This window comes from Hemitrygon akajei, chromosome 10, assembly GCF_048418815.1.
Source record: "Hemitrygon akajei chromosome 10, sHemAka1.3, whole genome shotgun sequence".
In the NCBI taxonomy this organism is placed as follows: domain Eukaryota; kingdom Metazoa; phylum Chordata; class Chondrichthyes; order Myliobatiformes; family Dasyatidae; genus Hemitrygon; species Hemitrygon akajei.
Window position 1 is genome coordinate 133250254 of NC_133133.1, and position 13052 is coordinate 133263305.

Consider the following 13052-nt stretch of genomic DNA (forward strand, 5'->3'; position numbering starts at 1 on the left):
ATGCAGTGCTTTGTATCGGTGGAGATTTTCTTGTCCACTAAAATAAAATGGCGCCAGTGATAGAACTACAAACGTACATGATATACATCTTCTGAACTGTTACCTGTAATTTCCCTTTAAGAAACAAACTTTTGAATTGTCTAAATGTACAAGTGATCTTACAATCCCCTCATGAGCTGATAGGACTTGGCAAACTTGGCTCTCAGAAATGTAGGTACAGCACCTAGCTGGCTGCCATCGCTCCAGGAAGTGAGTCACTTAGGGTGGGGGCTTCAGGCCAAATTGAAGCAGCGGAGATATGACTACCTCTCACAAGCATCCTTCTGGCCTATGTACAGCCATAAAGCCATTAGAGAGCAAGATAGAGAACCTGAGGGCAAAGATCGCTATACCGAAGAGAAATAAGTGATTGCTTTGTTCTCTGTTTCACTGAGACATGGCTGTCCCCACCGCCCTCCCCCTCCCCCATATTCCAGTCACCGCGCTCCATCCCAAAAGGTTCTCAATCCAGCAGATGGACTGGACAGTGGCATCAGGAGTGGGCAGTTGTGGTGGTGTCTGCTTCAAGATAAACTCATGTTGGTGCTCAGATGTAGCAGTCTTGTTTCACACTTGTTTACGCGACCTGGAACGTCTAACAATTAAGCTTTGACCATTCTACTTAACTTTGAGTGTTCTCTGTCATGAAACTGGCTGCGGTTTACATACCGCCAAAGGCAGATGACGAGCTGGCACTCGATGTGCTGAGTGCCATGACTAACAAATGAGAAATTTCCATCCTGACAACTTCCACAGTCTTGCCAGTGACTTCGTCAAGCTAGCTTTAATACCAGCAGCACATCAGGTTTGGGCAATAAAGGTTATCATGGACGTGGTGAATCAAAATCAGATTTATTATCACTGACATATGATGTGAAATTTGTTGTTTCATAGCAGCAGTACAGTGCAAAGCCCTAAAAATCTATAAAGTATAAAAATAAATAATGCCAAAAAAGAAATACCAAGGTTGTGTTCATGGGCCATTCAGAAATCTGAATGTGGAGGGGGAGAAACTGTTCCTAAACTGATGACTGTGACTCATCAAACTCCTGTACCTCCTTTCTGATGGTAGTAATGAGAAATGGGCACATTCCAGATGACGAGGGTCCTTAGTGATGGATGTCACCTTCTCGAGGTATCGCCTCTTGAAGATGTCCTTGATGGTGGGGAGGTTTGTGTCCATCTTGGTCAATTCTAATGGATCAAAGTACAACTTTGACTCTATTTCTTCTGACAGTTTTGTACCTGATACAGTGTTACACAGGCCTGAACGTGTGCTCATGTTTGTGGGCTGTGATATTTGCTCACAGCCAAATGTCGCAATTTTTTAATTAATTTTTTTATGATCTGATCATGATTAGCAAAGCTAGCAATAGTTGCTCTTCAGTGGCTTCTTCTGAGCTTCCTTCAAGCACTGCAGTGGTTCTTGTATTGGTGCTCCCACAGTGCTATTGGGGACGGAGTTTCAGAATTTGGATCCAGTGACTTTGAAGGAATGGAGGTGTGTTTCAGGATGGCATGGTGTACAATTTGCAGGGAAGCCTACAATCTGGTATTGTTATTCTCACCTGGCCTTAAAGGTCATGGATTTGAGTATTGCCATCAGAGTTGCTTTCATGAGTAACTGCAGGTAGTGTACCCTGCAATAACTGTGTCCATTGGCAGAGGGCATGTATATTTAGGGTAGTGGATAGGTGTGTGTTTAGGGTAGTGGATAGGTGTATTTTTAGGTTAGTGGATAGGTGTATTTTAGGGTAACCGATAGGTATATGTTTAGGGTACTGGATAGGTGTATGTTTTGGATAGTGGATAGGTGTATGTTCAAGGTAGTGGATCGGGTGCCAGAAACATGACCTGCGTTGCTGTGGATTGTGGATTTGAGCTTCAGTCAAAGTCAAAGTTGAAAGTCAAAAGCTATCAAGTGCACAAGTGCAATGAAAGAAAAGCTAACTTGCAGCAGCATCACAGGCACATGGTACCAGATACACGACAATCACAAGGAAAAGACAAGAGAGATAAGATTCGTTTTATTTGTCACACGTTGATCGAAACATAAGAGTGAGATGTGTTGCTTGCATCAGAGTTGTGCTGGAACAAGACTGTAAGTGTTGCTACTCTTCTGGTGCCAACATTGCATGTCCATAACTTACTAACCCTAACACACACGTCTTTGCAATGTGCACCCAAAGAAGACCCACTTGGTCAGAGGGAGATGTACAAGCTTACAGACGGTGGTGGGAATTGAACCCTGATCTTATAGCTGGTGTGCTGTAAAGTATTTCACTAAGTGGCATGGTAAAATCATAAATTATATATAATTTTTACAAGAATAAATCAAATGAAAAGAAAACAAAGCTTGTTGTCATGCTAAATGGTAATATGTGATTAGAGTTGTGCAGGTTAATTCAAGAACCAATGGTTCAAGGGAAGTAAGTGTTCTTGAACCTGGTAGTGTGGGACTTCAGACTTCTGTACCTTGTGCCCAATGTCAGCTGTGGGTAGTTGGCATGGCCTGGATGGTGGGGATCTTTGGTGACAGATGTTGACCCCTTGAGGTCATGCCTCGTGTAGATATTACCAGTGGTGGGGAGAGATGTGTCTGTGATATCTTGAACTGAGTCCAATACTGCTTGAGAGTCATTGGAGCTGCACTCCTCCGGGCAAGTGTGAAATATCCCATCAAGTTCCCTGATTTGTTCCTTCTGGGTGGAGGAATGGCCACCTGTTGAGCTACAACTGATGCTTTACGTAAGCCATGATCTAAGTCAATGCTCCAAGCATTAACACGGTCTCTTCCACTTGTCTTAATCCCACAGTCGATGGGCAAATCGAGGCGCCACAGCACAGCGGAGGAAGGATCGTCTTCGACAGCATTCAGAGCATCTGGCACTGGACAATGACTTGAGAGAGGTACAGGATGATCCCAAATCCTCTAACCATTCACAACTTGCACCTACCCCAAATATTCCCAGTTTGTGAGATCTTCCCAGCTCTTCCTTTCATAACTATTATTCAGCCTTCCTCGCTCTGTGATAGTTGTCATCCAAAGTAAATTAAGAACTTCAAGAATAGGAACAGGAGTGGGGCATTTTGCTTCATTAAATAATAAGATCAAGGCTGTATTTTGCCACAGTGTCATTTTCTTGCATTAAATCAGATCACTTGACTGCCTTGATATCTATAAAATTTGTCCATCCTGCTCAACAACTGAGCCTGCACTGCCCTCCTGGGTAGATAATTGCAAAGTTTCACTTCCTTCAGGGTGGAAAAAAGTCTCTTCTCGTCCCTTTCCTGAACAGCTGATCCCTTATTCTGACACTAGGGCCCTCTGTTTCCAGAGGAATTTTGAAATAAAAACAGACAATGCTGAAAATTTCGTGTTGGTCAGGTGGTATATGTGGGGAAAGAAATAGCCAACCATGAGTCTAATTTTTAGAGAATTTAGTACTGATCAAGCACAAAGTAGGTAAAGACCTCAAAGCTAGTTACTGCATTTATTTTGTGAATTCTTAGGGAACCGTTCCACAAACATCTCTGCCAACGCAAGGTTACAATTCAAATTTATAAAGTAAATCTAATCACACCAGGTCAGCCAGTCTCCAGACATTGTTTCTGCAATTTTCACAACATTAGCACCTATACAATTGGTTCCTCATTGATCAGAGTGCCAAACTAGCCATTAATCATATTGCCTCTCAGACAACTAGCACAAATGCAATCAGTTCCTCATTGACTTGATCTGCTGTTAATTACTACAAGAAAGATAGGCCCTTTCTGTTCTTTATCATGCTCTCCCCATGATTCTGCCAACCCCCAGTCCTCAAGCTTAACCCCTTTCCTCCACATTAATGAATGCTTTCCCATCTCTTTCATCATAGAAATCTCAGAAATGAGTTATAGAAATTGAAACAAGCAACATCTTTGTTTTTCCTGCTCTTGTGATTTTTTTCCCCCTCTAAGTGCACTCAGTAATGTTTTGAATTCCTGAAGAGTCCCTGGAGAGCTGACAACCCAGTACTTCTCCAGAATGTTAAGTGTCAGAGTTTGAGAAAGAGCTTCACATAGTGTCTGTCCTTGGTGCCAATAGAGCTGATGACCTTGAAAGTCCAGGATGGTCTTGATTGCTGAGTGTTAATATGGGCCTTTAACTCTGAACTTACAATGAAGTGAGAATATTGAGAACCAAATAGGAACATTAAAACAAAACAACTACAAGAACCTAGTTGGTTTCTTCTTTTCCTTGAAAGTAGCAAAAGAGTAAAATTGGGAGATAATTATTAACAGAGGCACTAAGGAACATGAGAGGTCACTGAACTCTCAAACTTGTTTCACCGTTTGATGAGATCACAGCTGATCTGTCAGCTAGCACCATGCCCTGCTTTGCCAGATGTTTCCTCATACACCAAGTCAATAGCTCAGATGTAAAATTAAGAACAAGTGTTAATTTCCATTGTTACCATTCCTTTACTTATTAAACTGCTTCCTTACATTGCTCCTGAAAGATCTGGTTCTGATTGTTTTTAGTCTGTGCCCTACAGTTTCCGTGTTTAACAGATGTCAGAAACTGAATAACTCAAAATGCACATAAACATTCTAACTTCCAAACAATACAAACTTAGTTTGTGTAGCTTTCATTATAGTTAGAGCACAAATCTGCCCCATATATCTCTGCTGCACTTTCTCTTAGAAGCTGCTCTCAGAATTCCACATGAAGTTCCTGACTTCATCCTTAGGCTGCCCAAGCTCTAAAATTATGATTACTTCTGCTTGTTTGGACTTGTCAGCAAAGGAATAGTTTATAAGCTAATGTAAAATGCTGCAGGTCCTGGAACATAAAAGCAAAATGCTCAGCACATGAGGTATTATTTATGGAGAGAGAAACAAAGTTTATGTGCCAGGTTAGTAATTTTTCAGTAGAACTGAGAGTTTGTTGACCTGTAATGTTCACTCTGATTTTCTCTCTGACCTGTTGAGTATTTCGCACATTTTGTTTAATTGGCCATGTTTATCCCATAAGATAATTTAATTGTAATCACCTCACTTGGACTATGTTTAAACCTTTGTCCTGAGAAGATTAAGTTGGTGGATAACAAGAGGAGTTCAGGGCCATTGATGTGGAGATATGAATTCAAATCCCACCATGGGAATTGGGACTTAAAAAGAAGTAATTAAGTAAAACTTTGGAATTTAAAAAAATACAGTTACACTCACTAACAGGTAGCCACAGAGCTGTGGGATTGTTATAAAAACCCATTTGGTTCACTAACTTCCCTCAGGGAAGGAAAGCTTTCATTTTTACTTACTCAAGCCTCTGGGTAACTCTAGGCCCACCAATGTAGTTCACTATATTGACTCATTAGTTCAGGGGAATTAGGAATGGAGAATAAATACTGGCATTTCCAGACTGTCAACACATAAAGAAATTTTTTTTAAAAATCTTCTCTAAACCCCTACTCATATCATTAAAATGAATCTTCTTGAAGAATAGTGTCCAGAAATGAATGCTTAGGTTAATCCAGAGACCCAATGAACATCAGATCAGCCCTGTGAGTTAACCCATTGTCGAGACTGACAATAGATACACATGCTCATCGGAGGTCATTAGTTGCTACAGCCCAGACATGTCCTCGTGGCAGGAAGACTTATCTCTGCAGCTGTCTCCATTCCTTGGTCCAATCATGACTGATTTCTTTTAAGGTTCAAAGTTCAAAGTAATTTTATTATCAAAGTATATGTATGTCACCATATACTACCTTGAGATTCCATAAGACATAGGAGCAGAGTTAGGCCATTTGGCCCGTCAGTCTGCTCCACCATTTAATCATGGCTGATCCTTTTTTTTTCTCCCCCTCAACCCCATTTCCCAGCCTTCTCCCCATAACCTTTGATGCCATGGCCAATCAAGAACTTAAGACCATAATTCACTTGATTCACTCGATGTTTGAACCCATGCACATCTGTTTGGAGGGGTAACTAGCAGTGACTGTAAATAGGTCTGCTCCGTAATTGCTGAAGGATCTCGGCCTGAAATGCCAATTGTATTCTTTTTCTATAGATGCTGCCCAGCCTGCTGAGTTCCTCCAGCATTTTGTGTGTGTTGTTCTGTAATTAGCAGGTTGTGAAATGACTTTAAATACTCCCATTCAATTCTCAGTGGTCATGATATCTCCCCGTGATGCTAATTGGGCCCAATTTGCTATTAAACTAACAACACAACAGGCTGATGTTAATGAAGCATGCATCAACAGGTTATTAGGTGCTTTGTGCTAGTGAGATTCTGTCTATGCAGTGCACCAGGGTGGAGATTAGGTTCTTGGACCCTTTGTCCTATGGGACTGCATCCATAGATAATCTTTGCCCCACGTTTGTACAGCATTGGATTTGTAGACAGTGAAACTGTGCATGTTGTGTCTTCCCAGGTTACAAACACCCTACTTAATGGACCACCTATACATATGAACAAGTGTTTGTGGGAGATCAGTGGGATAGATGGGGATGAATTTTCCAGTTGCTGAAGGGTGACAGGCATGTCCCACCATGTGGGGAACTAGGCCTCTCCCCAGTCCCTCTCCCAAACTACAACAACTGAGGGCTGGGTGGAGCTGAGCAGAGCTGGGAACACTAAGCACACTCACTGGGTCATTGAGGTCCGCTGGCGGCTGCTCTTTCCGTGCCTGCTCGCTCTCCCATCACCAGAGTCTCTGTAATTCTCTCCCATATTCTTTTTCAACACATGAACAATTCAGGTTACTTAACAGTTCTCAGAAACAGAACCCTGTTGCCCAGGGTCTGTCTGTACAACGTATTGCCTGCTTTCTAAAGGCCAGTTTGATTGAAACTATCTCCACTGCTTCAGAGCAATTATCTTTCATCAAAATAAATTATTGATATTCAGAGACTTGGATTAATTGTTCTCAACTTATTTTGTTTCTTCTTGTTTCTGTTGTTCCTCCCCTTTCACATTCTGTGTTCTCCTTTCTCCTGCGCACACTCATTCTGCAATCTGTTCTCCCTTGTGCTCTTGCCACCGGTTGTCTTTAGCCAGTGGAGGGGCTTCTCGTCTGCCACAACTCTATGGCATTCTGGGAATGGGACCAAGCTCCACCCCCCACCGTACGACCTCCCAAAAAATCCTTCTCTGAGTGCTCTCTGGTACGTTGTGCTTGATCTCTGTGCAAGGCAGCACGGTGAGAGGCTCTAACCTTTCACAGCTTTGATTTGCAAGTTCAATATGTTTGTCTCACTGAAGTAGGGCTTGCACCTGAAGAACTAACCTGGAAACATTAACCATTATTTCCTCCAGGTAGGTTAGAAATCTCTCTTAGCATTTTCCACAAAGCCCTCAGAGCACTTGTTTTTAAAATATGTTCCTTCACTGAAGAAAGGAATATCAGTATTAAGAGTCTCCAGCACACTAGGCCCAGTATCCATAGAAACAGAGGGATTGAAAGTAAATCTTGGGCCTTCATCATTCCATTGGATCATTGTTTACCATGAAGTACAACATTTCCCAACTTTGCTGCTGACTTCTTTATCTGCCTACCCAATGTAAATCTATCGATCTCAATATCAAAAGCTCCGGTTTGTCTCAGGAAGCGTGCAGGTTTTGTGGAAGTCAGCCCCAAATTACTGCCAAATGAATTGAAAATTGTTTTCTGACTCCATTCCTGAGTTGCTTAGCTCCTAATTTAAGAATATACCCCCTTCTCACTATGATTCATTTGCAAAAAGAAATATCTTCTCCACATCTGTCAAACTCTTTCATCATTTTTGATGCCCCAGTTTTCTCAGCTTGAGGAAAAACGAGGTATTTGTGTGTCCTTCCTCAGTACATACCCCTCCAGTCCTAGTATCATGCTGGTGTCAGATATCAAGGAAACATGTCTGATTCAGAAAAGCGTTCTGTCCCCTCCACCTTAACTCATCACATGGCCAGCTTTAGGTTCCTTTTAACCACTCTAGGCATCTTGAAGTGATTATGCTAAATTTGTACCAACTACTGGGATTTTGTATCAGGGCCAGTCAGAGCTGGCATGAAACTGCCCAACACTTTGTGTAGGACAGGGACAGAAGCAACTTGAGTCCCGTCTGTTTGCAAGAGGTACGTTTATTAATTACCACACTGGAAGCTGGCCACAATGCATGAAACATGCAGGCACCTGATTTGGCAGCATCTCCAGGTTGTCATTAATGAGAATTGTTGCTTACTCTATGCACTTGATCTGTTATGATGGTTGGTCACCGCACTGTTGTAACCCACTTGAGTCTTTACCCAGTCCTGCATTCTCATTGCAACACACATAAGGTAGTTTTGTGAGATTGGACATGAACCTTCAATCATCACCACCCCATCCTCCGCTGTCTGACTTTACACCACTGTGATTTTGTTGAAGGCTGCTGAGGAATTTCACCAGCTTTGATTTGATGCTTGATTTCTATAAAGATGTGCTAACCAATGAATGAAATCTAATTTATGTGAAATTACGAAGGCCAATAAATGAAAAATTTGTCGGTGAGGGAACAGAAACTGTTGTTGAATGCTTGGGTTATTTGAAGATATTGCAGGGTCTATGATCAGTCATTAACAGTGAGTTTGCAGGGTATTTTCACACCTTTCCTTCCTCACTATTTTCTATTCCCAAAATATTCTTCTCTCTCACCCCTTTCCCTCTCATAGAATTTGCTTTCCCTCATAACTGTCAATTCTTTGCTAAGGTGTGTCATTATATATCACCAATTTGCATGCAAACCTCACCATGAATGATGTCAGCATTAATGCCGCTCTACCCAACACAGCCTAGGGAACATGTATGTGCACGCCAGTGTTCTCGTGTGTGTACACTTATGAATTCAGTGTAAGAAGTACAACCTGCTAGAGAGGAGGGGTTACAGCAGTTGCATAAAGAAGCTGATTTGTTCTCTCTGGAACAGAGAAGGCTGGTAAAGTGTTAAACTCTAGGGTGTCTTTTATAGAATAAATCAGGCATCAAGTGACAGATGGGCTGTTAGCCAGCACCTTAACAGAGTAGAGACAACTTGAGGAAGCCTTTCTTCTGCAGCAGGTGGTGACCCGGGCTGTGTTGGCTGAATGAATCAAATCTTCAATGGATAGGTATGCAGGGTTGTGGAGGGAACTTGCCTCAAACAGTAGCTTGCCACAAGTCACTCTCCTTTGCTCCTTGCTGTTCTGTGACACCAAATAATTGCTGCAAACATGTAACCAGCTGTGGTATGCCATTAATAAAATCAATACTGTCATCACAACAATCAGCGTGCTGCAACTGAAACACTGCAGCTTAGATCACCTTTTTGCAAGTGCCATACATCCGTGTTTTGGTCACTTCTCTCCACTGGAATGTTTGGGGTCCAGCACAAAAACTTTGCTGATCAGTGGAATTCTCAAGTAAATCAGCAGGGACTACAAATATAGAAAGTCCTTGTTATTAATATGCAACCCTTCATGACCTCAGGGCATCCCATAGTTCCTTAAAGCTAATTAAATAGTTTTGAAATATAGCTCCTGCTGTTATGTACAAAACTGGTAGTCATATCTCATAAACCAACAGTGGTAATAACCAGGTAGCCTGTTTTAATTCATCAAGTATTGGCCAGGACAGGAGCTCTTAGGAACAGCTCCACCATCAGATTTCTGATCAGTCAATGCTGTTCTTCAAGGAATAGTGCTGTGGAATCTTTCAGTCTTACTCAAGGGGGAGACAGGGTCTTGCCTTAACACAAAAGGCCAACTATATCACCCTGTTGTTGCCCTTTTAATGTCAGCTACCTTGGTACATAAAGAAGTTTAGTTATCAGAGAGGAAAGAATGGGTGAGTGGCTAATTACCAGCTCCAACAGAGCACTGTCACAAGAGGAAGGGACCAAATGGCTACCTGCTCTCCGGCATTGTTCCATTCTTTTCTGGCTTTACCCAGTGGTGGGTGTGATCCATCTGCCTGCGAATATTTTTCAAAGTACGTGAATGGTCAGGAATAGATACGCAGACCATCAAATCCGTTCTGCTCTACAGATATATAAACTGCATCAATAAACACATTCCAAATTTCCCTTACAAATTACATCACCTCTTTGAGAAGGTTAAACAAAATCTTTAGGCTATTTTAGACACTGCTCAAACAACTGCAGTGGTTATTGGTGCCAGTGTCCCCAGGAACCCAGACTCTTACTGTCATTTGAGATGTCTTGCACTTGCAGTACTATACTTCCCCTTGTTCTGTATTGCTCCAACATCCTCCTTTCGCATGAATCTCCACTTGCTGTGTCCTAGGAAATGGAATATCAGACACTCTTATTTCAAAGTCAAATAGATCGCTGTCCATTACAACATTAAAGACTCTTAGAACTTGATCGGATGGTGTTCTACATAGCATGCTGAAAGAAGCCACTTGTGTTAAATCAGATAGGAGTCCATTCAGTAGAGCATCAGGGATCTCACCACATCCCTGTTCTAGTCCCCCCCTTGTCAATCTATAATTGGCTCCCAGTAGAGCAATAGGTCAAATTTATAATCCTTAATGATGGCCTTATCCTTTCTCTCAATATGACCTCCTCCAGGTGCCCAGTTATTTAATGCTCATGTGTTCCTCCATTTCTGGCTATATGTGCACCCATGATTTTTTGACTCACTATTAGAGCTTGGACCTTCATCTATATAGATCCCAAATTCCTTTCCTAAACCTCTTTCATTCATCCGACTTCTATAAAGTTTTAGGTAACCTATACTAATACCTCACCATCTTTATTATATCCCAGCAATCTTCTCTCTTCCCTCTCAGTCTTCTTGCAAGATCTTGATCCAGAAATTAGCCTTCACCTTTTGCCATCACAGATTGACTGCTTGACCCACCGAATTCCAGTACATGTGCTTTGAGGGATATGGGCCAAATGTGAGCAAATGGGACTAGCTTATTAAGGTGTCTCGGTTAGCATAGACCAATTGGGCCAACAAACCCGCTTCCATGCTGTGTAACTTCATGACCTCCTTGCTACACTTAGCATAATATTTTGTCCGATTATTCATCTGAGAAGTATGGGCTCATTTTACGGTGTGGAAGGTGATATAAATATGCACATTGCTGTGCTGTAGTTTTGCCGCATCCGAAAATGCCCAGTTGCATTCATCCATGGTTGCTTGGGTCTAAAACACAAGAGTGGTGTTACTTAGAGGCAACTCCATGCTTCGTCCAATTTATCATAAGGGGAAAAGAAGGAGTGAGTAACTTTTGAGGAACAAGGAAAATGCGTTTGGATGAATATTGAGAGTTACATGATCTGTGAAAGGGGAAGGAGAGCATTATCATTGGGAAGTTGGTGAGATGGAGATTTGCAGTGAATGAGAAATAATCTATTATCTGTTAAGCCCAAGAATATGACACAACCACTAGAAACATCCCCCTATATGGAGGCAGTAATGGATTATGTGGTACTTTGCATGGTACCCTTCTAACTACACTACCCTCTCCAAGCACACGTTTGTATCCTACTACGGAATGCCATTTCTCACAAGTTCATCAGATGCTTGATGCTTGGAAAAAGTAGCCTTAAATGGATTTTCCCTGATCCACAGAAATACATCCAGGAGGCCCGGAGCTTAGGAAAGAGCCTGCGACAGCCAAAACTCTCTGATCTGTCACCCGCTGTGATTGCACAGACCAACTGGAAGTTCGTGGAAGGACTGCTCAAAGAATGTCGCATCAAGGTAACCACTTTCATTTCTTTTTCTCTCACTTGCACATGGAAGGAAGGGAGTTGGAGCAGATGATATCAGTGCATTGTTTTCTTGCCCACTGCAATCTTGGGATTTTTGCAGGGTTGTTATCTTCAACTGATGTCAAAGCCCTTGGAAAAGAGGTCTCTAGAGGAACTGGGGATCTAATCAGTTTGTCTGTGAATATGCTTGGGGTTTCTTGCAACCAAGACCTGGGAGCTCTCTGTTGCCACTCTGGAAGGTTAGCCATCAACATACGCCCCTACCTAGAGATGGGCATGAGTCAACCTCTTTTGGGCTCTGGGGAAAAGACCACTTCCAGTTGAGGAGTGGACTATAAGACAGGCCCATCGAGTCAGCTCCGTCATTTCACAATGGCTGATTTATTATCCCTCTCAATCCCATTCTCCTGCATTCTCCCCGTATGCTTTGACACCCTGACTAATCATGAACCTATCAACCTGTGCTTTAAATATACACAATGACTTGGTCTCCACAGCCATCTGTGGCAATGAATTCAACAGATTCACTACCCTCTGGCTAACAAAAGTTCCTCCTCATCTCTGTGCTAAACAGACATCCTTCTATTCTGAGGCTTGTGCCCTCTGGTCCTAGACACATCCACTCTATTCAGACCTTTCAATATTCAATAGGTTTCAATGAGATCGGCCCTGACCCCATTCTTCTAAACTCCAGTGAGTACAGTCCCAGAGCCATTAAACGCTCTTTATATGTTAATCCTTTTATTCCTGGAATCATTCTTGTTAACTTCCTCTGGATTTTCTCCAATGCCAGTACGTCTTTTCTTCGATAAGAGGTCCAAAACTGCTCACATTACTCCCAAGTGCAGCCTGACCAAAGCCTCAGCATTACACATCCTTTTTCTCATATTCTAGTCCTCTTGAAATGAATGTTAACATTGCATTTCCCTTCCTTACCACTGACTCAACCTGCAAGTTAACCTTTAGGGAATCCTGCAATAGCACTCCCAAGCCCCTTTGCACCTCTGTTTTTTTATTTTTCAAGTGCATGACCATATACTTCCCTACACTACACTCCATATGCCACTTCTTTGCCCATTCTCTCGATCTGTCTAAATCCTCCTACAGACTCCCTGTTTCCTCAACACTACCTGCCCCTCTGATAAGAAAGAATAGTTCTTTCTTTTCAGTCTTGTGCATTTTTGATGCTATTTGTTACAGTACTGAGGAGGAATAATTAACATACTAAGTTGTTTTGTGGATTTTCCAAATTCTCAGCAATATTTGCTTCCAGGCATGTAAATACA

The 13052-nt window shown here is 42.1% G+C and overlaps 1 protein-coding gene across 6 annotated transcripts in view; it reads left to right on the forward strand.

Moving 5' to 3' along the window:
* dennd5b (DENN/MADD domain containing 5B) overlaps nucleotides 1–13052 on the forward strand; it is a 275753-nt gene that overhangs the window by 224206 nt on the left and 38495 nt on the right. For 3 of the 6 annotated variants that reach the window (XM_073058989.1, XM_073058990.1, XM_073058993.1), the window contains 3 exons: nucleotides 2856–2949; nucleotides 7081–7191; nucleotides 11624–11755. In XM_073058989.1, coding sequence (XP_072915090.1) covers nucleotides 2856–2949; nucleotides 7081–7191; nucleotides 11624–11755 — 337 coding nt within the window. The remainder of the gene's footprint in view (nucleotides 1–2855; nucleotides 2950–7080; nucleotides 7192–11623; nucleotides 11756–13052) is intronic. The other 3 variants (XM_073058991.1, XM_073058994.1, XM_073058995.1) reach the window with 1 other exon arrangement.